The sequence below is a fragment of the Pipistrellus hanaki genome (assembly GCF_964339955.1).
Source record: "Pipistrellus hanaki genome assembly, chromosome: 9".
In the NCBI taxonomy this organism is placed as follows: domain Eukaryota; kingdom Metazoa; phylum Chordata; class Mammalia; order Chiroptera; family Vespertilionidae; genus Pipistrellus; species Pipistrellus hanaki.
The window spans coordinates 39,620,870-39,647,978 of NC_140511.1; the positions used below are offsets into that span (position 1 = coordinate 39,620,870).

The window sequence follows — 27,109 nt, forward strand, 5'->3', positions numbered from 1 at the left end:
ATGTCTAACCTCTAAGCCTTTGTATGAATAAAGAGTGTTGCAGCCTGACCGGTGTGGTTCAGTGGTTGAGTGCTGACCTATGAACCAGGAGGTCATGGTTCAGTTCCCGGTCAGGACATATGCCTGGGTTGTGGGCTTGATTCCTAGTAGTGGTGTGTAGGAGGCAGCTGATCAGTGATTTTCTCTCATCATTGATGTTTCTATCTCTCTCCCTGTCCCTTCCTCTCTCTGAATTCAATAAAATTTTTTTTTTAAAAAAAGTGTTACACCTTAATTAAAAAAAAAAATATTATCACTGGCAATTGAATTCTAGATTAATAGATGTTCCATAGTTTTCCGATTTACATAGTTTCTGTTAAGAAATCTGTTGTGTGTTTTTGTTTTTCAAAGAAAGATCGATTTGTTGTTCCACTTATTTATACATTCATTGGTCGATTCTTTTATATATGTATATTTTTTATTGATTTCAGAGAAGAAGGGAGAAGGAGAGATAAACATCAGTGATGAAAGAGTATCATTGATTAGCTACCTCGTGCAGCCCCCCTACTGGGTATCAAGCACGCAACCTGGACATGTGCCATGACTAGGAATTGAATCATGACCTCCTGGTTCACAGGTTGATGCTCTGGTTCACAGGTTGATGCTCAGCCACTGAGCCATACCAGCTACGCTCATTGGTTGATTCTTATATGTACCTTAACTGGGGGGTTGAGTTCATAACCTTGGCATATTGGGATGGTGCTCTAATCAAATGAGTTAACTGGCCAGGGCAAGAAAATTACTTTTGAAAGACAATGTTTTATTAGTAGATATAAGAATTGGGTTATTCTATACAATTAGCTGTAAGGTTTTCTGTATATGTAGAAATTAGTTAAAACTACCTTTGCTTTTTCTTGTTCTTTATGAACTTGATAAATGAATTATAATAGAAAAGTATTAGATAATAAGGAAATCCAGTTATTATTTTTTTAATTTTATTGATTTTTTACAGAGAGGAAGAGAGAGGGATAGAGAGTTAGAAACATGATGAGAGAGAATCATTGATCAGCATTGATCCCCTACTGGGGATGTACCTGCAACCAACGTACATGCCCTTGATCGGAATCGAACCTTGGACCTTTCAATCCACAGGCTGACTCTCTACTGAGCCAAACCAGTTTTGGCAGGAAGCCCAGTTATTAAAACCGGTTTTATCCTAAGATAATTAGAATCTATTTTGTTTCTACTAGCATTCTGTAGATTCTACATTTTAATTTCATCACTGTTAATGTTTATGTGGTTTAGTTCTGCAATTTTGAGTGTCACTAAGGTTTAATTAAAGGAACTTGTTCTAGCCAATTTGACTCAGTGGATAGAGTGTTGGCCTGGGGACTGAAGGGTCCCAGGTTCGATTCCAGTCAAGGGCATGTACCTCCCCAACCCTGGTTGGTGCACATGCAGAAGGCAACCAATCAATGTGTCTCTCTCACATCAGTATTTGTCTATCACTGTTTCTCCTCCCTTCTACTCTCTTGAAAAATCAATGGAAAAATATCCTCAGGTGAAGATTAACAAAAACAAACAAATAAAAATAAATAAATCAAGAGACTAATTTTGGAAAGTAAGGTCATTTCATGTGCTGTAACTTCTAGTTTCACCCATACTTTTAATCTTCTGGTTGTTGCATTTCCTCCCTTCTTTCTGGGTCTTTGTACATGTGGTTCAGTAGAAATTGTTATCTACCTGCCTGTAGCAAGGCGGTACATGCAAAGTAAAACACGCAAGTTTTTACTTTGTGTTTTCAAGTTTTTGCTTGGAATTTTATCATCTCTGGTCTCATGCTGAGAGGAGTTTCTGTGTGATTCCTCTGATAGAGTTGCAAGAGTTACACATGAATCAATTACTAATAAAAGGGTAATATGCTAATTAGACTGGACATCCTTTCGGACAAAGCCATGGTGGCAGGGCCAAGGCAGAGGCAGTTAGGGGTGATCAGGCTGGCAGGGGAGAGCAGTTAGGGGTGGATGTCTGACTGCTGGTTTAGGTTGACATCCCCTGAGGGGTCCCAGATTGGAGAGGGTGCAGGCCGGGCTGAGGGATACCCCCTCTCTTGCACTGGGTTTCTAGTAATAGATAAAGCCCTGGGAGAAAAGCCAGCAACTAACGTATTTAGGTCCATTTCTGGCTTGCTTTGTAATTAGCAATTTCACATTTAAATTACATTTTTTAATGAAGTGGAGCAAATTCTTCCCTTCTCATTAGAAGGAGGAATTCATAACTACCAAGAAAAATCTGAGTCATCTCCCTTAAGTGTATTAACTCTGCTTTTTAAAGTGTCTAGAAACATTTCTTGTACAAAAACAACTTATATTTGTTTTAACCACAATTTGGATGGTTTCTTTTCTCTTTTGACACTGTACATTGTGTTGCAGAGCCATGAGGGAACCACTGGAACAAAACAAGCATCTGTAAAAGTCTTGTGAGCATTGTCTGTAGCTTCCTCAACTCTGTATCCCTGCACTTAGCACTGAGCCTGGCATGTCCTACACGTTCAGGAAACGTTGTTAGTGAATGAACGAAGGGCTTCCTAGATTCAGTAACTTCACTGTTACATGTTCTGAGCTTTCCAAGAGTAGAGAATATGGCTTTGTTTTCAAGGTGCTTACCAGACCTTGTGATAGCTGATGTTGAGCTTTTAACATATGCCAGGCAGTGTGTTTTGTGCTTTACTTACATTATGTCATTCAGTCATCCTAACTATTCGGTAAATATTATCTCCATTGAACAGGTGAGAAAATTGAGGTGCTAAAGTTCACCTCCAAGTTTGTGGAGGGATTATTCTTCACAATTCACTGTGAGATCCCTCTCATTCCAGAGCATCTACCTTTAGCCACTATATAATGGTATTCTGTATAACAACACACCTGGGTACTGGTCTTATCTCCCCTCTCACTGATTTTGAGGCAAGTTAATGCACTTTGTTGAATCTTATCTCTAAAATGAGAATAATGGTATCTAGCCTGTTTTAATAAAACATTATTTTGGCTGCTTTTTAAAAAACATACACAATACTTTACTGTAGTTGGAATACTGAGCTAAATAAAAACTTAGTTTTCAAGAAATTAAGTTAATGGAGACAGACGTGTGACTTGATCACAAGTCTGCACAGTCAAGATCTAAACCTTAGTCCCTGTGACACCAGCGTTCATGTTCTTAGGTTGAAGTGAGAGTGGAAGCTGAACCTGTGAGCTGGAGATCTCCCAGAGTTTGTAGGGTGAGGGGAGTGAAAGCAAAAGACAGAACTGAATGAGAAGGAATCCTTGGATTTTTTTCCATGGCTCTTAATTTGATATGCAGTTGTACTGGTCTCCTTTTGTCTAGAGGTCCGCATTGCTGCTGTGGAGGCTCTCTGCATGCTGGCCCAGTCTTCATCCTCTTTTGCTGAGAAGTGCCTCGATTTCCTGGTTGACATGTTTAATGACGAAATTGAGGAAGTACGTCTACAGTCCATACATACCATGAGAAAAATCTCCAACAACATCACCCTCCGAGAGGATCAGCTAGACACTATCCTGGGTGTATTAGAGGTGAGCAGTCACAGTTTGTTACTCATTTCTTCATCAGTACTTATGGGGCACCGCTTTTTGTTTATTTTTAACCAAGCATTCTGCTAGGTTTTGGTGATACGATAAAGTACAAGTAGCACAGTTCTGCCTTCTCATCACACAACTCCACCAAGATGGAGGAGACTGATGTTAAACAGGAAATTCGAATAAAGCTTAGAGTTGCCGTGATCAGGAAAGGACAGGGCTCCCTGGGAACACAGAGATTATCTGACCTGAATTATCTAAGGTAAGGTTGGGGGGATGGGGAAGAAAGAAGGAATATAATGGATATTTGAGGGAGGAGTAGAACTTAAAGAGGCATTTTTTGAGGAAGGAGCACCACTGATGGAAGAGTACCAAACAGAAGGAGTAATGTCTAAAGATGTAGAGGTAAGAGTGGGTGGGATATAGTCACTGAATTCATTGTAATTGCACCGTAGAGTTGAAGAGACGGAAGGGAGAGGGGGAAGCGGCTATAGATAAGGCAGGGACTAAATAATGAAGAATTATCCTCAGCCTTTGATTTAATTCTTCTATTGAGCCATAGGATATTACAACAGGAAGGGATCTTAGGGGTCAGTTTATTGAGCCCCAGAGTTTTACAGGAAAAAAGGTAATTTGTTTGTTACATAGCTAGTGCTTGGCTATGCCAGGATAGAAACACAGATTTGCCTCCCAGGAGTGGTTCTTGGATTATTTTTGTAAAGTGTCTGGATTTTATTTGTAACTACTGATGTTTTTTCAAGATATTAGTAAATTTAATTTGGTCTCTGGCTTTCTTTTCTTTTACCTCCCAGATATTGTGAAAGTGATAGTAATTTGATATTTAATCATTAGCACTTGTTACAGATTTCTGCTTACATAAATATACTGACTGGATGCTTTGATTTTGAAATTCTCTATTCTCTATTATTCTTTTAGTTTTTTATTACTCTATTAAGATTTTTCCTGAGTTATCTTTGTTTATCATTTTTCATGTTTTTTTCCTAAGAAGATAAATTTATATTCTATAGATTGTTCTCCATGGGTGGTCTCTATAATGTGCTCCTCCTTTTCTTTTCAGCTTTTTTCCCCATCATTTCTCACCTTGAACTTTATACAGTAGTTTCTCCACTAATCATGATGCTTTCACTATTTTGCCTTCACTGCAATTTTCCCCATCTGCCTACAAAACTGCCACTTTTCACTTAGCAGACTAGCTTATTCCCAGGATCTACTTTAGGCAACATATCTGGGATGCCTTTCCTGACTAACCCCCCACCTTCCACGTGGGCTAAATAGCACTTCTCTGTATTTTTATAACACCCTGTTATATCGTGTGTGTTTGTGTGTGTGTGTGTGTGTGTGTGTGTGTGTGTGTGTGTTCTTTATATTTTATTGTTTTACAGAGAGGAAAGGAGGGAGATAGAGAGATAGGAACATCGATGAGAGAGAAACATTGATCAGCTGCCTCCTGCACACCTTCTACTAGGATGTGCCCGCAACCAAGGTACATGCCCTTGACCTTTCAGTCCGCAGGTCGACACTCTATCCACTGAGCCAAACTGGTTAGGGCTGCTCTCTTTGTTTACTTTGCACTAGCTACCTGATTTCCTTGCTATTTTTCAAACATGCTTCCACCTCATAGCCTTTATGTGTGCTGTTCCCTCTGGTTATCTGGTGTTAAATGCTCCACCTAACCCACCACTCTTTCCCTTAACCTGCTTTATAGTTTCTGACCTATGTATATTGTTTTTGCATTAGAATAAAGCTCCTGAGAGCAGGGATTTGATATTAATTACTGCTGTAGCTCCAGCATTTGGTACATAATAGGAGCTTGATAAATGTTTGACTGTTTACTAAGTGCTCAGTAAATGTATAAACAAATGAATGAACAAATGAATTAATTCTTCAAATCTCAGTTCATATGTCACTTCAGTCTTCTCTACTACCAGCCTCTTCCAGAAAATTGAGACTTTTGGTCCTATGCTGTCATTGTAACTTATACATTTCTCCATAATACCTAATTCATAGTGACTGCTAATATTAATACTATCTTTTTTTTTTTAAAGGATTCATCCAGAGATATTAGGGAGGCTCTTCATGAACTCTTATGCTGTGCTAATGTTTCAACCAAAGAAGGGATTCATCTTGCACTGGTGGAGCTGCTGAAAAATTTAGCCAAGTACCCTACTGACAGGGACTCCATATGGAAGTAAGGAATTTTTTGTGCATTTGCTCACTGAGTCAAATAACGTGGTAAATATACAGTCTTGATATTATTCACCAGAGGCCCCGCGCATAAAATGCATGCATGGGTAGGACCTCACTTTCCCTGGCTGCCTGGGCCTCCCTTCCCCCAACTGCCTGCCGCTGTTGATAGGGCCTCCCTTCCCGTGTTTGGCCTCCCGTGGTTGGCTTCCCGTGGTTGGCCAGCCAGCTTCGCCCCCTAGTCGAACTCTGGGTCGGACTCCTGGTCGAGGGGACAATTTGCATATTAGGCTTTTGTAATATAAGATTGGATCCTCATAGATTGAGGATACAGCTGTTCATTTTGCCTTAAATTTACAAACCTGATTCAACTTAACTGAACTCTCAGGAGTCTGATTCCTAAATGGAATATTTTATTTTAGATTATTTATTCATTTGTCCATCCATCCACCTAACAAATATATGCCTCCTATGTGCTTCCTTGTGTGCCAAACTCTGTGGTAAGTGTTGGAAGTACAGAGGTGAGCTAATTAGATTTCCTTTTTTCTCCTGTGTAGTGTTAATCACTGCTTTGTCTAGTTTGGATTTTGTACAGGATCACAACTACCATTGTAAAGATTAGAGGCAGGGCCTGTACTTGATCTGCAGATTGAAAATGTCAATCATTTTTCCCTTGATTACCTCTAGCTTTATTGACTAGAAAACAAAACTGTTAACACTGTTCATGAATTGCTGTTTGAAGAACTACTTAACTTTTTAAAAAATATATATATATTTAATGAGTTTTTACAGAGAGGAAGAGAGAGGGATAGAGAGTAAGAAACATTGATGAGAGAGAAACATCAATCAGCTGCCTCCTGCACACCCGCTACTGGGGATGTGACCGCAACCAAGGTACATGCCCTTGACCGGAATTGAACCCGGGACCCTTCAGTCCGTAGGCCGACGCTCTATCCACTGAGCCAAACCGGTTCTGGCTACTTGCTTAACATTTAATATAAAAATTAAATGAGCCGAAACCTGTTTGGCTCAGTGGATAGAGCGTTAGCCTGCCAACTGAAAGGTCCCAGGTTCGGTCAAGGGCATGTACATTGGTTGTGGGCACATCCCCGGTACCTGGTGTGCAAGAGGCAGCTGGTCGATGTTTCTCTCTCATCGATGTTTCTAGCTCTCTATCTCTCTCCCTTCCTCTCCATAAAAAATCAATAAAATATATTTTTAAAAAAAATTAAATGAGTGTGCTTCCCTTCACCTCTCTAAAAATCAATGGGAAAAATATCCTCGGGTGAGGATTACCAACAACAACAAAAAGTGTGTGCTCCACATATTTAAATAAGCTTATGTGATGAGATCATGCCAACTGTGTAGTTTCTTGATTTCCAGAACAATTTGTTACTAAGAGTAAAAAAATGGTTAAATCAGGTACTTGGGAGAATGTTTTCATTCTTCAAAGAATAAAAGATACATTAAAAATTTAAAATACTGCCCTACCGGCCAAAACTGGTTTGGCTCAGTGGATAGAGCGTCGGCCTGCAGACTGAAAGGTCCTGGGTTCGATTGCAGTCAAGGGCATGTACCTTGGTTGCAGGCACATCCCCAGTAGGGGGTGTGCAGAAGGCAGCTGTTCGATGATTCTCTCTCATCGATGTTTCTAACTCTCTATCCCTCTCCCTTCCTCTCTGTAAAAAATCAATAAAATATATATATATATATATATATATATATATATATATATATATATATATATATAAAATACTGCCCTAGCCACTTTGGCTCAGTGGATAGATCATGGGCCTGCAAGTTGAAAGGTCCCAGGTTTGATTTTAGTCAAGGGCACATGCCTGGGTTGTTGGCTTGATCCCCAGTGGGGGACTTGCAGGAGGCAGCCGATCCATGATTCTCTCTCATCGTGGATATTTCTCTCTCTCACTCCCTCTTCCTTCCTCTATGAAATCAATAAAAATATATGTTTTTAAAAAAATACCAATCTGGCCAGTGTTGCTCAGTGGTTGAATGTCAACCTATGAATCAGGAAGTCACAGTTCGATTCCTGGTCAGAGGACATGCTTGGGTAGGGGCTCGATCCCCAGTAGGGGGCATGCAGGAGGCAGCTGATCAATGATTCTCTCTCATCATTGATGTTTCTATCTATCCCCCTCTCTTTTTCTCTCTGAAATTAATAAAAAATATATTTAAAAAAAATACCAGAGAGATCTTGTTCTAGGAACACTTTCCTTTTTCAGTCCTCACCTAAGGATATTTTTCCATTGATTTTTTTTTTTTTTTTTTTTTTTTAGAGAGAGAGAGAGAATGGAAAGCAGTGGAGGAGAGAGAGAGAGTTTGATTCCTGTCAAAGGCACAAAGGCACGTACCTTGGTTGCAGGCTCCTCCCTATTCTGGCCCCTCCTTAATGTGTTATTTAGGAAGTCAAAAACCTCTGCCTGCATTGAGATTATTAAGATGGCTTTTGGAGGAATGGAAACATGTGCAGGAGGCAACCAATTGATGTGCTTCTCTCACATTGATGTTCCTCTGTCTTTCCCTCTCTCTTCCACTCTCCCTAAAAATCAGTGGAAAAATATCCTGGAGTGAAAATTGACAACAACAAAAAACAAAAATTGGATTCATCTCAGAAACGTAGCCTTCAAAATAGCTGGTAGGGAGAGAAGAAAGAAATGTGTAGATAGGGAGGTGGATGAAATAGTAAAACATATCTCAAGTCAGACTTGAAGTCTAGCTTTAGAGAGGCCCAGATACTTAGGGCTCTCTGAGGGGACCCAGTTAATAACTTGTATTCTCCACCTGAGATCTGAATAGAAAGAGATAAAATAAAAGGGTGGCACCTGGACGCCAAACTACAACCTTTACAAAGTCCCTTAGGCATAATGAGTAAAAAGCCTTGAGAGAAGTCAGAAAATTAGTGAAATAAGTTGTTTTCACACAGAAGGAAAACAGGATGAGGAAAAGTTTACTAACAACGTCAGGTGTTTTAAATGTGGTGCCTTTCATATCCCACATATATCCATGAATTCATGGTTAATGGTGTTTGTTCTCTTTCTCTTGCCAATCTGCCTATTCTCCAGTCCCTGTGAAGTCCATCTTCTTTGTGATACTTTCTCTTATTATAGTAATTTCTTCTACCTTTGATAGGTAGAAAGCAGACTATCTTCATTTGTTTGCCTCAGCTGGATCATAAACTCATTGAGAACAGAAATTAGGACTTATATTTCTTTTCAATTCATTACACCTTCCAAACCAGAATTTAACAAATAAAAAAATAATAAAAATGCATAATTACTAGCACACATGTAGTTCTTCTTTCTTTCCTTCCTTCCTTCCTTCCTTCCTTCCTTCCTTCCTTCCTTCCTTCCTTCCTTCCTTTTTTTCTTTCTTTCTTTTTAATATGTTCTTACTGATTTTTGGAGAGGAAGAGAGAGGGATAGAAAAATAGAAAGATCAATCAGCTGCCTCCTGCATGCCCTACACTAGGGAGGGAGCCAGCATCCCAGGCATGTGCCCTGACTGGGAATTGAACCAGCAACCTCTTGGTTCGTGGGTTGACACTCAAGCACTAGACCACACTTGTAGTTCTTGGTAGTTTATAAAAGACCTTAATGTAGTCATAATAGTTAACTGATAGCCAATGAATAATAATATAATAGCCAATTGAGTTCTTTATGACAATTGAGTTCTTACTTTATGGCCCTGTGCATGGATTTGTGCACTGGTAGGGTCCCTCGGCCTGGCCTGTGGGATCAGATCAAAACTGGCTCTCTGATATCCCCTGAGGGACCCCAATGATCAGGGCTGGGGAAGAACTGCGGGAGGGCTCTAGGGCGTGTCCAGCCCATTTTCCCCAGTCCGAATCAGCCAGACCCCAGCAGCAAGCTAATCTGCTGATTGGAGTGTCTGCCCCTGGTGGTCAGTGCATGTCATAGCAACTGGGCAAACAGTTGAACGAACAGTCAGACACTTAGCATATTAGGCTTTTATTGTATAGGATACATCAGAAGCTCTCCAGCAGACTTCCAGATTAGTTGATTACTTGAAAACCAGTCACTGGAAAATATGGATGGGGTTGCCATGATGGGTTTAGACCAATTGTAGTTGAGCCCTTGGACTTGACCTGCCTTCTCTGAGCACTTTGCTATCTACCTTATGCCTGAGTAAAATCAGGGTTCTCTTGGCTAGGAAGTTGGGGGAAATCGTTGTTAAATAACCAGTAGTAATATCTGCTATAGCAGCTCTTTTGTCTTCATATTAACCAAATTTTCAGACAAATTAACTGAGTTTTAGAATATTAAATTACTTTTCTGAAGTCAAACTAGGTGGTTGAGAATATGTAATTCTGAACCAGGCTTTCTGATTTAAAAAAGAAATTTTTCAAAGAAATTTTTCAAAACTTTTCAAAGTATCTGGTACTTTGAAAAGCAATTGAATGACTTTTCTGAAGTCATAGAAGTAGTAAAACTAGGTGGTTGAGAATTTATAATTCTGTTTATTTTATTTTTTAAAGATGGCCAGTTTATTTTTATTTTTAAAATATATTTTATTGATTTTTATTATTATTATTTTTTTTTTATAGAGAGGAAGGGAGAGGGATAGAGAGTTAGAAACATTGATCAGCTGCCTCTGGCACACCCCCTATTGGGGATGTGCCCAAAACCAAGTTATGTACCCTTGACTGGAATCGAACCTGGGACCCTTCAGTCTGCCGGACCACGCTTTATCCACTGGGTCAAACCGGTTAGGGCGAGAATTTGTAATTCTGAATCAGGCTTTCTGATTCTAAATCTTAGTACTTTGAAAAGCATTTATTAACTTACTAATGTGGGCTCTCATTTTGTTTATCTCAGATGCCTGAAGTTTCTGGGAAGTCGACATCCAACCCTGGTGCTTCCCTTGGTTCCAGAGCTCCTGAGCACCCACCCATTTTTTGACACAGCTGAGCCAGACATGGATGATCCAGCATGTATCCTCTGTGCTTAGGACAGACCCTACTGACTAGGCAGGGAATTCTAGCATATTTTCCTGTGGTGTAGCTTAGGTGGTCTGAGTTTTATTTTTTCATTTCTTTTTGATAAGAGTATATATGCTGAGGTAGCCTAGCCTGGAGGTTATTCTCAGCTTTCTTTCTTGTTTTCACAATAATTGCCCTTTGCTATTTAATACAAATAATTTTTACACCATTTATTGAACACCTACTATATGCCACATAACGTTTAAATGCTTTATTCATTTTGTCAATGATTTTCCAAACAAACATAGAAGGAGGTATTATTTCCAGCATACAGATGAGAAAACTGAAGCTCAGAGAGGCTAAGTAACTCTCTAAGCATTAAATCCGGGATTCGCAGTCAGCTACCTTTGGTTTAAAGCCTATGGACTTTCTCCTATGTCTTACTGCGTGTTTAATTTGATATGCAGCCTGAAATGAGCTGAGCTACTATGCCTCTGATACAAGTTCAGTGGGTTTGTGATTGCCGTGGACAGCATGCCATGCAATTGGATTATTTTTCAGTCATGGGAATACATTTACATTAGTGCATTCATGCTCTCCCATGGTTCTTTTCACTCTGTGTGAGACCATTGGTGAAGTTTAGGGATTTTATTTGAGCCCTCTCCCATTCTGGTACCTCTCAGGGGATGTCGGAGAACAGGTTTCAGCCCAATTCCTGCAGGCTAGGCTGAGGGACCCCACGGGTACATGAATCCATGCACCGGCCGCTAGTAAAAATACATTTAAAATATTAAAAAAAAAAAAAAAAAAACACACAACACAAACATTGTTAAAAGCCTATTAAAGTACTTTTCTGGGGGTAGTTGGAAGATTGTGTTATTTAGGAAATGTGTTTGGCTGTAACAGAGATTGCCTTCAAATGTAACTTAAACAAATTATAATTTTAATAGAAAGAAGAAACTTTGTAGTTAACATCCAAAGTTCTACTATCCAAAGTAATCAACTGTTAATATGTTGGTGTATTTTTTTTTTTTAATCTTGGGGTTGGGATTTTTCTGTTTATTTTTTTAAATATATGTATTTCATCAACAAATATTTGATAATAGATAGCTGTCATATCTTCTATATTTTAGAGTCTGCTTTTTTCATGTGTAACAATATGCTTATGATACAATATTATAAATTTTTATAAGCATAATTTTTAATGATTGTATAATACTCCATCAAGTAAATGAAGTGTAAGTTGTATAGTTATTCTCCTGGTTTGGGATATTTAAGTTATTTCTTTTTATTTGCTATTATAAATGCTTCTGTGCTATCTTATTATTTACTTAGAATAGATTTGAGATGTGGAATTATCCAATATTCATAAGACTCTTACTATCTAGAACCAAATTATTATCCAAAGGGATTGTGCCAGTATACATTTTAGTAGCCAATGTATCAAAATTTTCCACTTATTAGTATTCTCAATAGCATCAGGCACTATTATTATTATTATTATTATTATTATTATTATTATTACTAGAGGCCTGGTGCATGAATTCATGCACGAGTGGGGTCCCTCAGATTGGCTGGCAATCTGGGCCTGCCAGCCAGGGGGAGAGGCTGCAGGAGGTTGGCCGGCAGGGGGAGGGGCTGCGGGAGTTGGCCAGCCATAGGAGGTTGGCTGTGAGAGCACACTGACCACCAGGGGGCAACTCCTGTGTTGAGTGTCTGCCCCCTGGTGGTCAGTGTGCATCATAATCGGTCGACTGGTTGTTCAGTTGCTTGGGCTTTTATATATATAGATTTTTGTTGTTGCTATCTTGAAGTTTTTCTCTTTTGCCAATTTCTTGTTTTTATTGTTTGCTTGTTTATTTTTTTAAATTTTTATTGTTGAAAGTATTACATAGGTCCTTCTTTTTCCCACACTAACCTCTTCCAGCCCTCTCCTGCCCCTTCTGCCCCCCAGGCCTTCACCACAGGCATTCTTTTTTTAAACCTTTGGTAATTGGGATAATATGGAGTAAAATAATCTGTCTCTGTTTGAATTTGCATTTCTGTATTAGGAAATTGTAGTCACTTAGTGGGAATTTTGTGGGCGGGAAGTGGGGGACACTAGATTCTGGCCAAACCAACCTTTTGTACCTCCAGGCTTACTTAACTCACTCATCCATCAGACATCGCAGTTTTGGTTCTTATCTTCAATGCTGCTAAAAGCTGCCCAACAATGCCAGCGTTGTTCTCGGATCATACCTTCAGGCACTATGCCTACCTCCGGGACAGTCTTTCTCATCTTGTTCCTGCTTTGAGGGTATGTTGAAAAAACATCTTTTGTCCTTGTTTTTCGTTTTTTGGTCCTTTGTGGTTATCAAATAGTAGAAAACAGACTATATTCTCTGAAAAAGGATTCATTCATGCTCTTTCTCTCATGAGCTCTATCCCATTGTTTTGTACTTTTTGCTTCTTACCTTTTAAAAAACGATTCATTTTTAAAATGTCCTTAGGTTATTGGTTATGTTATATCAGGCTCAGTTGGTTAGAGCAGCAGACCCATACACCAAGATTGCAGGTCCTGGTCAAGGTACATATAACAATCAACCAATGAAGCATAAATAAGTGGAACAACAAACTGATGTTTCTCTCTTTCTCAAATCTATACTAATAAAGTGTAATATGCTAATTAGACCAGACATCCCGAATGAAGCTGGGGCTGCAAGGAAAGCCTGGGTCCCAGGTTCCTGCTGGCGGCCGGAGGGAAGCCTGGGTCCTGGGTGCCGGAGGGAAGCCTGGGTCCTGGGTGCCGGAGGGAAGCCTGGGTCCTGGGTGCCGGAGGGAAGCCTGGGTCCTGGGTGCCAGAGGGAGCCGGTGCCGATGGGAGCCGGTGCTGGCACCTGGGAGAAGGAAGGCCTACGCTTACATGAATTTCGTGCATTGGGCCTCTAGTCAATAAATAAAGAAATAAGGAAATATTTATTTATTTATTTATTTTAAATATTGACTTATTTTAATTTTTTAAATTATTTAAAAATATATTTTATTGATTTTCCACAGAGAGGAAGGAAGAGGGATAGAGAGCTAGAAACGTTGATGAGAGAGAAACATCAGTTTGTTGTTCCACTTATTTATGCTTCATTGGTTGATTGTTATATGTACCTATATCAACCAGCTGCCTCCTGCACACCCCCGCCGGGGATGTGCCCATAACCAATGTACATGCCCTTGACCGGAATCGAACCTGGGACCTTTCGGTCCCCAGACCGACGCTCTATCCACTGAGCCAAACTGGTTTCGGCTGGAAATAATTTTTTTAATTAGGCCTAATTAAAGCTGGACTTAATCCAATAAATAGTTTGGCTTTGATTTGGCTCTAATAAAAATGAACTTAAATAAACAAACAAACAAATAAAGTGTGGAAACATTAATTTTTAGTCCTGTTTCTTTGGTTAGCCCATTTATCTCAGTATTTCAGTTAGCAATGGAAAATAGAGGTATACCATTCTCTCTTTCTCGCAGTGTGTGGCTATTTTGTTTCCTCTCTTTCCCTTTCTCCCACTGAAGCTGGGGAAGGGGAGAAAGGTTATTTATAGAAACCCCTAGCTTTTTGTTCCTTTTACTTTATTTGGCTCACTTCTTTTTCTGGTTATGTTGTGTTTCGAAAGGTTTAAAACCTGACTATGTTTGCTTAGTTATCAGGTAGAAAGCTTGTGTCATCAGCTGTTTCCCCCAATATCACGCCTCAAGAGGATCCTTCCCATCAGTTCCTGCAGCAGAGCCTGGAAAGGGTGTACAGTCTTCAGCACCTGGACCCTCAGGGAACCCAGGAGCTGCTGGAGTTCACCATCAGGTGAGATAATTGTCCCTTTCCTTTGACAGTTAGCATTGTTGTTCTGCTCTGCTTGGCTGCTTTGATTTCCAGTGTTGGTTACAAGTTAGTTTTTCTGACTCTATAGGCCAATACTCACACATGGTTTTATGATGTGTTTATTTTGGATTAGGTTGGGGTTTGAGCAAATTATATACAAAGGAAAACTCTTTTTGAACATGACCAGATTGATGATTAGTACAAAGCTAGAAAGAGTTACAAAGAAGCTGTTTTTATCTGTTCCTTTCCTTGTATATTATTTAGGATAAGTGGTGGAAAATGCGAAATAACAATGCTTTAAACAGGAGAAAAGGCTAATTCTTTCTCATAGACAGGACATAGTTGAGATGGTCATCAGGGGCCTAGACCTAAAGCTCCAAACTCTATCTCCTCTGTATTCCTACAGGAAAAAGGAAAAAAACAAAAACAAAAACAAACAACCCCCCCCCCCAAAAAAAAACAACAACAACAGGAGAACAGCATTATTTCTACCCTTACCCCTTTTAAAGACACTTCCCCAAAGTTGCATGTTTTAATTTTACTTGCATCCTATTGACTAGATTTTGAGATACAATGCCATACCTAGCTGTAAGGAGCTCGGAAATGCAGTCTTTATTCTGGGTGCCCAGTGCTTAGTTAACATTTGGTGACTCGGTTACTCAGGAGGGAGGGGAGGATATTGGGGAACAACCAGAAGACTCTGCCAACCTTATTAGAATGTCCTGAATGTTATAAAAATAATTGAAACCCATTTGTCTTAGCAAGAACAATATCCATCTGCTGTTGTAAATAAGGGTTTTGGTTGTTTATTTTCTTCATTAGATGCCACATATAAGTAAAACCATATGGTACTTGTCTTTCTCTGACTGACTGGCTTATTTTACTTAGTGTAATACTCTCTGAGTCCATCTATGCTGTTGCAAAGGCAAGATTTTCTTCTTTTTTATGGCTGAGTAGTAGTCCCTTGTATAGATGTACCACAGCTTTTTTATCCACTTGTCTATTGATGGGGCATTTGGGCTGCTTTCATATCTTGGGTAATGTAAATAATGCAATGAACATAGAGGTACATACATTCTTTTGAATAATTGTTTTGGGTTTCTTCAGATAAACCCCCAGAAATGGAATTACTGGATCATAAGGTAGTTCCATTTTTAATTTTTTGAGGACCCTCCATACTGCTTTTCACAGTGGCTGCACCAATCTGCATTCCCACCAATAGTGCATGAGGGTTTCCCTTTCTCTACGTTCTTACTAACACTTGTTGTTTGTTGATTTATTGATGATAGCCATTCTGACAGGTATGAGGTAGTATCTCATTGTGCTTATAATTTGCATTTTTCTGATGATTAGTGACAATGAGCACTTTTTCATATGTCTATTGGCCATCTGTGTGCTCTCTTTGGAAAAATGTTTATTCAGATCCTTTGCTTATTTTTTTAATTGGATTGATTGTTTTTATGCCCAGGTTGTGGGCTCAATCCCTGGTAGTGGGACATGTGGCCGGTCTTTGTTTCTCTCTCATGGATGTTTCTCTCTCTCTCTCTCACTCTCTTCCTTCCTCTTTAAAAAACAAACAAACAAACAAACAAACAAACAACAGGGGGTGGGGGGCAGGCCTAGCTGGTTTGACTCAGTGGATAGAGCTTCGGCCTACAAACTGAAAGGACCTAGGTTCAATTCCAGTCAAGGGCAGGTGCCCAGGTTGTGGGCTCGATCCTCGGTGGGGGACTTGCAGGCAGCAGCGGATCCATGATTCTCTCATTGTGGATGTTTCTATTTCTCTCTCCCTCTTCCTTCGCTGAAGTCAATAAAAATATATTAAAAAAAAAAAAAAAAAAGAGGTTCCCTACCCAGTGCTCAGCAAACGCATTAGTCAACAGAGCCAAATATCAACAGTACAATGATTGAAATTTCTTTTGAGAGCTGAAAACTGACTTCTGCACACGGGCCACGAAGTTTCAATGACACTGCGTGCATGCCCGCATGTGATATTTTGTGCAAGAGCCACACTCAAGGGGCCAAAGAGCCGTATGTGGCTTGCAAGCCACATTTTGCCGACCACTGCCCAACCAGTTTGGTTCAGTGGATAGAGTGACAGCTTGCATACTCAAGGGTCCCAGGTTTGATTCTGGTCAAGGGCATGTACTTTGGTTGCGGGTACATACCTAGTGGGGAGTATGCAGGAGGCAGCTGATCGATGTTTCTCTCTCATCGATGTTTCTGGCTCTCTATCTCTCTCCCTTTCTCTCTGTAAAAAAATTAATAAAATATATATTTTTAAAAAGAGTTGTGTAAGTTCTATTATTGTCAAATATGTTCTTCCATTCAGTGGGTGGTCTTTTAATTTTTGGAGGGTTTCCTTTGCTATGCAAAACCTTTTTAGTTTGATATAGTCCCATTTGTTTATTTTTTTCTTACCCAAGGAGATATATCAGAAAAAATGGTGCTGCAAAAAATGTTAGAGATTTTACTGCCTATCTTTTCTTCTATGATTTTTGTGGTTTTGAGTCTAACATTTAATTGTTTAATTCATATTGAATTTGTTCTTGTATATGGTTTAAGAAGGTAATCTAGTTTCATTTTTTCCCCCACATATCTGTACAGTTTTCCCAACACTAATTATTGAATAAATTATCTTTACCCCATTGTATTTTCATGCCTCCTTTGTGAAATATTAATTGACCATGAATGTGTGGGTTTATTTCTGGGCTATTTATTCTGTTCCATTGATCTGTATGTCTGTTTTTAATGCCAGAACCATGCTATTTTGATTACTGTTGCTTGCATATATTTTTATATCAGATAGCTGATTTATCCAACTTTGTTCTTTCTCAAGATTGCTGTGGCTGTTTGGGGTCTTTTATGGTGCCCTGTAAATTATTGGAATATTTGTTCCTATTTGGATAGGAATTGTGTTGAATCTCTAGATTGCTTTGGGTAGTATGAGCATTTTAATAATGTTAATTCTTATCCATGAACATGGTATATGGTTCCACATATTTGTCTCCAATTTCTTTCTTCAGTGTCTTATAATTTTTCAAGTACAGGTCTTTTACATCCTTGGTTAAGTTTATTCCAAGGTTTGTTTGTTTTATGTAATTGTAAATGGGATTATTTTCTTAGCTTCCCTTTCTGATAGTTCATTAGCAGTATACTAGAGGCCCGGTGCACAAAATTCATGCACAGGAGTGAAGGTGAGGATGGGGAGAGGGGGTTGTCCCTCAGCCCAGCCTGTACCCCCTCCAATCTGGGACCCCTTGAGGGATGTTGGACCGCCTGTTTAAATGGGTGGTCGGACATTCTTCTCACAATCCAGGACTGCTCGCTCCCCACTGCACTCCCCTGCTTGCCTGGGTCCCCCCCCACCAACTGCCCTCCCTTGCTGGCCTAGTCCCTCCAACTGCCCTCCCCTGCAGGCCATCTTATGGCAGCCATCTTGTGTCCACATGGGGGCAGCCATCTTGTGTCTTGGTGTGATGGTTAATTTGCATATTACTCTTTTATTTATACTGATTTCTGGATATTTATTTTATATCCTGCTACTTTACTGAATTCATTTATCAGTTCTTGTGGTTTTTTGGGTGATTTTCTTTTTTTTTGGTGAAATCTTTAGGTTTTGTATATACATTATCATGTCATCTGAAAACAATGAGTTTTACTTCTTTTTAAATTTGTTTGCCTTTCACTTCTTCTTGTCTGATTGCCATGGCTGGGACTTCCAGAACTATGTTGAATAAAACCCAGTCTCTCATGACTCTAGTCTGCTCCATCATCCCTCTGTTGGAATCTAGGGAGTGTGGCTACAAAGGAGATATTGTGCATTGACCCTTAAGAGGTTGCTTGAGTTTTTAGTGGACTCCCCTTTGTCCCTGGTTGACAGAAAGCTCACTGCTTTTCACAGCCAGATGTGATATGGTATCTCTTCCAGGCTCTGGCGCGCTGGGCTGGGGAGTCTTATTTGGGCTTACTAGTAAGATCATACACGTATCAAGAGAAACCCCCTTGCAGCTGAGATATCCCTTTGGAACCATAGCTGCAGCCCATGGGAGCGAGACCTGCCCTTTTCACGTCTCTGTCATTTCTACCTGTCTCATTGTGACTTCTTCTCTAAAACCTTGGTTATAAGACTTCTCTACAGCTGGTCTTCAATTGATTAAGATTGAGTGTTCTATATTTTATTTGTACTTTCTTTTGGGACAAAGTGAGTATAGCTTCTATCTACTCCACTGCCATCTTGGACACCACCCTTTGTATAAACTTAAAAAAAAAATTTTTTTCAAAATCTGTAAACTTGTGTTCTTCTAATGTTTTTAAATGAGACTTATTGCCGTCGTGGTCTAACGATTACTAAAATGCATGTTTCTTGAAGGGGCTCTTTTGTCCTGCCACATCACACCTCTGAAAATGTGGCTTAATATTTATCTGATTTTAAATCAGTTTTGTTCTCATTGTATTTGATATAGTTTTTAAATATATGAAAGTATTTTAATAGGCAAGAAATAAATGAAATGCAGTATGATATGGTTGAAAAAAAGACTTTTAGAGTTAGACTGTTTTTTGTCACTAATTCTGCGACCTTGGGCAAACCTCTTAAATAACTCTGGCCTTCATTTTTCTTCTCAGTGAAATGATATTAATTGCAGTTCACATTGTAAGGATTACATGAGCTCAAATAAGTAAACTCCTAGTACAGTGCACAGAGGAGCTGCTCTTTGTAACCATTTTCAATAAAGAGTTCTTAGGCTCCCGACCAATGTCTGAACTTGTTCTTAAGGATTGTGGGCATAAAGAGGTCCAGAGAGGAAGCACTGGGACATAGAGCATTTGCCCAGGGCCAGCAAGTTTCCATTTTTGTTTGTTCAGTAGTTTAGATTTCCCATAGCTAGTTGGGTTGCATCTTGTTCTGTGCAATTCAGAACAGTTGCTACAGTGCAAGGGTGGTAGAAAAACTTAACAATGGCGGCAGTCAGCTAATGTATAGTCAGCTGGGCAGTGTTCTCTGTAGTTGTAACAGGAAGCAGAATTTTCATGGAGAGGAAATGGTTACGAAGTAGAAAGATTCAGGGCTGTCTTTTGTAAGAGAGACTTTAGAGATGGGAAAAGGAGAGACCAGTTGGTCACCAAAATAAGCACTTTTCAAGTGTGATTAGTTGGTACAGGGTCTTGCCTTTTATTGTGCTGGATTCTCACAATGGGCAGGTCAAGCCACCAAAACTCACAAGCGGTGATATATAAGCTATGGATCCCACTCCTCAATTACTTTGGAAGAATTTACTTGGTGCCCCTTCCCAGAGCATCTGATCTGTGGTCTTAAGGTCTTAGGAGGCAGCATTAGCCATCAGAAAATTGCCTGAGATTATAGGGAGGGGATTAGTCCCAATGGAGAGTTTTATACAGGATACTCTGAATCGTAATATATTATGCCAGCCCTGAAACAGTTAACTTCCTTCACGACCCAAATCTTCATTTCTAACAGTTACCATTTCGGTAGGAAATTTTTATATTGCCATTAAAAAATAAAGTAGCATTTTTTGAATTCTTGCTGAGATGGATTGTTAGGGGTCTGTTTCTCACACGCACATAATCCTCCCCAAAAGAAAAGAAGAAAGAAAAGAAAAACAGTACCTTTTGTAAATGTATAGGATATTACAAGAAAAATTCACAAGAATTGGTAACAGTGGTTCCTCTGGAAAGGGTGTACTTGTTAGCAGTACACAGGTATAGGAAGGTGGCTAATTTAGTTTAATATCTCCTTTAGTATCTCTTGAATTCTATACTCTACCAGTATAATTCTATAGTCAGATATGTATTATCTATTCCAAAAATTGAAAGTTTTAAATTAGTAATCTTAGCCCCCAATACAACTATTTTATCTGTGTGTCACTTTCTCTTTTCTTGTCTACAAGCAGATTTTTTTCCCCCTGGTGATACAAAAAAATACTTGTCCATTGGAAAATAAACCATAGTTGGGAGTAGGCACTAAAAGGCCCCTGAATACCTCTATCCAGAAAAATAGGCAAAAAATAAATACACTTGGCTGTATTTTTGCCTATATATAGTTTTTTCATGGTTGAGATCATAGATCTTATTATCATTTTATATTTTAATTAGTGGCCTGGTGCGTGAAATTCGTGCATGGGGGTGGGGGGGCTGTCCCTCAGCCTGGCCTGCACCCTCTTCAATCTGGGACCACTCCGGTATGTCTGACTGCTGGTTTAGGCCCGATCCCTGCTGACCCGATCACCCCCAACTGCCCCATCCCCACCGGCCTGTTTGCCCCCAACTACCCTCCCCCTGCTGGCCTCATTGCCCCCAACTGCCCCCCTGCCTGACTGCTCGCCCCCAACTGCCCCCCTCCACCAGCCTGATTGCCCTCAATTGCCCTCCCCTAACCGCCTCTGCCTTGGTCCCGCCACCATGTCTTTGGAAGGACGTCTGGAAGGTCTCCTGGTCTAATTAGCATATTACCCTTATATTAGTATAGATGGCTATAAAGTATTTATTTCATTGACTGAATATACAGTAATGTTTAAAATTCCTCTTCCATTGAATATTTAACTAGTGACTGGATTTTTACTATAATAATCCACATAATGATTATTATGAGGCATGGAGCATTTCATTTCTATTGAAGATTTTCTTTAGAATTACTTCTTAGCATAAAGCTACCGATCAAAATATATGACCATATGTGTGACTTTTATAACATAGTACAATTTCACTTTCCAAAGAATTGTATCAGCTTAATCTATTATCCAGCGTGAATGAACCACTTCATTCTAACCACTCCAGCATTGGATGCTGTTTTCAAATTTATTACTGGTTTACTAGGTGTAAAATGGCAAAATGCTTTGACATGATTATTATGTTGCTGTTACTATCCTTATCCTATTTTGGCTTGTGGTTTTGTTTACTATAGGGATCTGCAAAGACTTGGAGAACTTCAGTCTGAATTGGCAGGAGTAGCTGACTTCTCTGCTGCCTATCTTCGGTGTCAACTTCTTCTCATCAAGGTTGGTTTGGACCCATTGTACTTGTGAGTGTGATGCTAAGAATACACTTTAACAGATCTGGCAGAGTTTGAGGCCGTAATTGGAAAAATATATGGCCTTCTGCAGCCACTTAGCAATGGAGAATTTTGTATTCTGTTGTGCAATTGTATTTGGCTCTAACTAAATAATTGTTAACTTTAATAGAAATTTGAATTTTTAAAATTTGGTAGCATTCTTTCATCATTATGTAATTAGAGCAGATCAGGTACATAATCATTTTCTTTAGAATCCCAAGTATTTTTATTGTTTTTTTTAATACTTTGATTAACAAAGAACTTATATGAACTTTTATTTTCATAAAATGCTAATTTCACTTCATCAAAGTAAAATAAGTCAAAGGTTGATTTCATTGCTCTTAAAAAGGCTAACTTGCTGGCATTTCATATAAGGTAGGTGGTATATATATATATTCTCACAAAATTTGTACTCAAGAAACTTTCAGTTGGCAGAATTGGAAACCAATTAAATGAGTTCAGTAGCTTTCACCTTCAGCAGAATGCAGAGTTCTGCTATAAATATAGGCTTAGGATTTAGGAGGGCCCTTCTTACTTGATAAGCCTTTATCTTGGCTTCAGTTCCAAATGTTAGTCTTTAAAGAGATTAATGATATTTGTTTAAAGTCAAAACAAATGAGAAAGTTTCTTATTTCTCACTATTAGATGTGTGAGCTTAGGGTTTTGCAAGTTTGTATATATATGTGAATATGGGTTTGTACACTGAAGTGCGTTGGGATTTAAACAGCCCCTGTTGAGCAAGATAGAGTCTTTCAATTGTATAGGCTTGTATAACCACCACCACAGTCAATATATAGCACATTTCCATTGTCCAAAAATGTTACTTATGCCCCTTTGCAAAGTTGATGGCTTTTCCAAGCTAATAATAACTCAACCCAGAGAAGGACTGAAAATGAGTGTGAATGCCCTCAGCCTAGAGTCCAGTGCATAGTGAGTGCCTTGTCACTGTTGGTCATTTTCCTTCTTCTGTGGCTTACTGTCTTCCCATGGGAATACAAGAAGGCCTTTGAGAAGAATTTACTTTTCTTTAGTAAGAAATGAGAAGAGACTACTCCTAAAAAGAACACAGAACTATGTTGTTTACTCAGTGTCACGGAGTGGCAGGGTGAGTAAGGGACCCAGACTTAGAACCCAAGCAGGCAGGTGTTTGGTAATTGGGGATGAGCTAACTCAGCTGTGGCACATCTACTCCCAGGTATATTCTGTAGCCAGTAATGATCATCATGAAGAATTATATACTAGTAACAGTATCACTAAATACGTAATGTTATGTACCAATAAAACATACAAAATTATTTCAGTTTTCTGACTACAACTATATGAAAGTATGCATTTGAGAAATGATTGAAAGCAAATATTCAAAAGCAATACCTCTGATAAGATAGTATGGGTTGGGTGATTTAAAGATTTCTATATCTCTAGTCTAGACCTACTTAATATGATGGTCACCAGGTACATGTGACTATTGAGCACTTGAAATTTTGTTTGTTCAAATTGAGATGAGCTGTAAGTGCAAAATTCACTCTGAATTTCTTAGACTTGTGTGAAAAAAGCATGTAAGCTGTTTCAGTAATCTTTAAAAGATTGATGGCATAGTGAAAAGGTGTTATCTTGGTGATATATACTGCACTAAATAAAATTAATATTGTTAAAATTAATTTTACCTATTCCTTTTAAAAATATATATCTTATTGATTTTTTACAGAGAGGAATAGAGAGGGATAGAGAGTTAGAAGCATCAATGAGAGAGAATCTTTGATCAGCTGCCTCTTGCACACTCCCTACCGGGGATGTGCCCGCAACCAAAGTACATGCCCTTGACCGGAATCGACCCAGGACCTTTCAGTCTGCAGGCCGACGCTCTATCCACTGAGCCAAACCGGTTTCGGCACCTATTCCTTTTTACTTTTAAAAATGTGACTACTAAAAAATATAAAATTACATATGTGGCTTACTATGTGTTTCCATTAGACAGTGTTATTCTAAGTTCTTTGTAATGTCATTTGATTATGTTATAAGTAAGAAGGACTGTGGAGCCAAAACCGGTTTGGCTCAGTGGTAGAGCATCGTCTGCGGACTGAAGGGTCCTGGGTTCAATTACGGTCAAGGGCATGTACCTGAGTTGTAGGCACATCCCCAGTAGGGGGTGTGCAGGAGGCAGCTGGTCAATGTTTCTCTCTCATCGACATTTCTAGCTCTCTATATCTCTCTCTTCCTCTCTGTAAAAAATCAATAAAATATATTAAAAAAAAAAAAAGGACTGTAGAAATTAGAGACTATAGCAGAGATTTAGACAAGAGATGAGAGATGGGCCATGTGGATGGATAGAAGAGAAGAGAGATAGAAGGTGACATCTGTGGCTTTACATGCTAGTTTTGAATAGAAAGCTTGAGCGAGGTTGTAAACTAGGAAAGCTGTGCCGGTAAGGTGATGGGGCTGTTCAAAGAGCAGTGACCGTGGGGCAAAGAAAAAAGAACCTCAGCCAAACAAGAAGGGTTTAGGCAATCAGGGAAAACTGGCTCTGGGAACAAGAAGGGCCCAGAGCCTTGGAAGCTGGCTTGCCTAGACATTCTGGTGAGACCTTCATGGCTCCTGTACTTTGCTTGCAAGCACTGGGCCTGGATATAAGGCCTTTGGGCTAGAAATTGGATTGAATAGGGAGGAATTCACTTAGCGCAAACCATTGGTTTCCTCTCTGTCCATAAGTGGGGCTGATTGGCTTAAAAGAATGAGACAGAGGAATGGCCGGCCGGAATTGCTCAATGGTTTAATGTCAATGTATGAATCAGGATGTCAGGATTCGACCCCAGTAGTACAAGAGGCAGCCGATCAATGATTCTCTTTCATCATTGTTGTTTCTGTTTCTCTCCCTCTCCCTTCCTTCCTGAAAAACAAGACTGAGAGGAAGTCCTGATTATGACAGATTTTCAAAGCGAAATAAACATGTCAGTCTCAAATGATATGCCAGTCTTTGTGATCTCTGTGTTCATCTTCTGTCCTCTCTTGATTTGTGTGTAGGCCTTACAAGAAAAGCTGTGGAATGTGGCCGCCCCTTTGTATTTGAAGCAGAGTGATTTGGCCTCAGCAGCAGCAAAACAGGTAAGCTAATTAAGACCTTCTCTTCAGTAGATCTCTGTCCAGGAATTACCTCATTCAAGGTAGGGCCAGAGGCTTTCACACTTTATCTTGGCTCCACAGATTTTATGTGGTCTCTGCAGTGTCAGCGTGTAATGACAGAAGTTAGTGATAGAAGCAGCATACATAATTAGGGGTCACAGCACTGGCTTTACAGTCAAGGGACCTTCTAGACCCAGGAATGCCTATAATTTGCTGGGTGATATTGACCAAATTGTTTAACCTCCCTGGTTTTTTTCTCCTCTCTAAAATATGGCCATTCATCCTTTAAAAACATAAAAGGGAAACAAAACGCCCAAACCTTTGCAGGATAATGATTGGAGACTAGTTGCCACGTCGGGTTTCTAGACCTACGTGAACGTGTCTGGATGCAGAATGTAGTGCACTGCTCCTGGCACTGGCACTGCGCACGGGCAGGCCTGCTCACATGCCCAGTGCTGCCTCACAGAGGTGGGCAGGCACTCCCCAGCTTGCTGAGGAAGGTAGCCGTCAGCCACTGGCATCGTCTGATCGTACTTGGGGGCCAGGTAGTGAGATGGCCTCTTGCTCCCCCGTGAGTAGCACGTGGACGTTTCTAGTGCCTGAGCCAGCCAGGTCCAAGTCTGTCAGTGCGAGAAGTGCTGTTCCCTCTGCTGAGAGGTGCACGTGTCTCTGTAAATTCTCTCCGAGGACCCCAGCTTGCCTGTCAAGAAGCAAAAAATAAAACAAAAAAAACACAGTTCCCTAAGCTCTGAAGTGCCTTGATGGTGATGTGTTGGTCCAAGTCTAATGACTAACAATGCTCCCTGTGTCACCTTTCACAAGTGTCATGCTGCAGCGTGTCTTGAACTCTAGAAAGCCGCTCCCTCAGCTACTGATGTGGTAACTTGATATAAACAGCTGAGACTAGGCAGGTGCCAGAATAGCTCTAAGCACAGAGGTAGAGCGGAGTCTGGGCATGTCTAGCTGTGCAGTGTTACCCGATAATTAAAAACCCATGCAGTGGACTCACTGATAGTGGGGTCAGAGGGCAGTCGGGTGCCAGAGCAGTGAGCCCTCCCGCCTGCCCACCAATGGCTACTGGGGTCTGACCCAGTACGGGCTGTTGGAGCCCATGTTAGCCAGTCCTTATAGGGTGCTGTTCTGGGTCATAGTTTCGGGGTGCCCTCCAGCACTGGTGGGAGCACCGGGGCGTCGGGTCTCCCTGACTTGCTCCCCACATCCGCAGCAGCTGCGCTTCGTTTTCGGTGTCAGGTCTGGAAGCGCAGGGCCGCGCTTGCACCCGTTGTTCTTTGCCAGCAGCTCTGCCTGCCCTGTGTCCCATGCATTCTGTGGGTGTGGAGCCGGCCCTGCCGAGCTCTGGGCCGTGTGGCCAGACTGCTGCTCCGCTGGCACTCACTGGGGATAGCTCCCGGGGTCACTGTGGTCATGGAAACAATCAGACCAACTTGGAGCGATTGGGTAGGCGTGCTTTCCTGTGTCCCTGTACCTGCTTAATTCTACCCGCACTGAGCCCAGCACGATGGGTCAGCTTTTCCTGCCCCTCTCGGGGGTCTGTGTGTAATCGTTAAGTTCGGTTCCTCCCGTGGCATGTGTTTGAGAAACAAAGAGAATCTGTAATGGAAGTAAAGACCACCTCCTACCAGTGTCTGGCTTTGGTCTGCATCAAACGTCTAACCTCTGTTCATGGGAAACCAGTGGGATGTCTGCTTTCCGTGCTGCCTCCATCCTCCAGGGACGCAGGCAGCCTGAGTGGTTATGAAAATAAAGGAATTAACATGTCAAAAATAATAATAATAATAAAATAAAATATGGCCATTCAGTGAGATATTTCTAAGATTCTTTTGTGTTCTAAAATATTATCAGTTAGTATTTCAGATATGCTAAAATCCAATAAAAAATATCATGAGACTTTTATCTGAAAATGAAGATGAACTCATTTTCAGGTTATTTATATTTTTAGCCTGTACCATCTTTGAATGTTAAAAGGTTCTTATGTTTCTCCTCCGTTCATTAAGAAGCATTTCATTTTATTTGCTTTGAGTATATTTCTTTCTAGCTTTGAGCAATTTTCCTTCATTATTAGGTATTGGGATTTGGTGAACTCTTCTGGATAGTGAACTGTACATAACTGAGTGATTGTGACCAATTAGAAAGCTACATTACAATTCACTAAATAATTTCAAGTTTATTTTAATTAAGCTTCACAATAATCTCATTAGACAGGAATGAGTATTAAACTAATTTTATGGGGGGAAAAGTTAAGGCTCAGCAAGGTTAAATTCATAGAGCTATAGGTAATAGTCGGTTTTGAGCCCAGAGCCTCTGACACCCAGAGTCCATTT

General features: G+C 40.1%; 1 protein-coding gene across 2 annotated transcripts in view; it reads left to right on the forward strand.

Annotated features, from left to right (window-relative positions):
- The window catches only part of INTS4 (integrator complex subunit 4), a 71,245-nt gene that overhangs the window by 24,400 nt on the left and 19,736 nt on the right, over positions 1-27,109 (forward strand). For both annotated transcript variants that reach the window (XM_084895009.1, XM_084895010.1), the window contains exons 11-17: positions 3,361-3,566; positions 5,636-5,778; positions 10,631-10,746; positions 12,897-13,030; positions 14,406-14,563; positions 21,504-21,597; positions 24,669-24,749. In XM_084895009.1, coding sequence (XP_084751135.1) covers positions 3,361-3,566; positions 5,636-5,778; positions 10,631-10,746; positions 12,897-13,030; positions 14,406-14,563; positions 21,504-21,597; positions 24,669-24,749 — 932 coding nt within the window. The remainder of the gene's footprint in view (positions 1-3,360; positions 3,567-5,635; positions 5,779-10,630; positions 10,747-12,896; positions 13,031-14,405; positions 14,564-21,503; positions 21,598-24,668; positions 24,750-27,109) is intronic.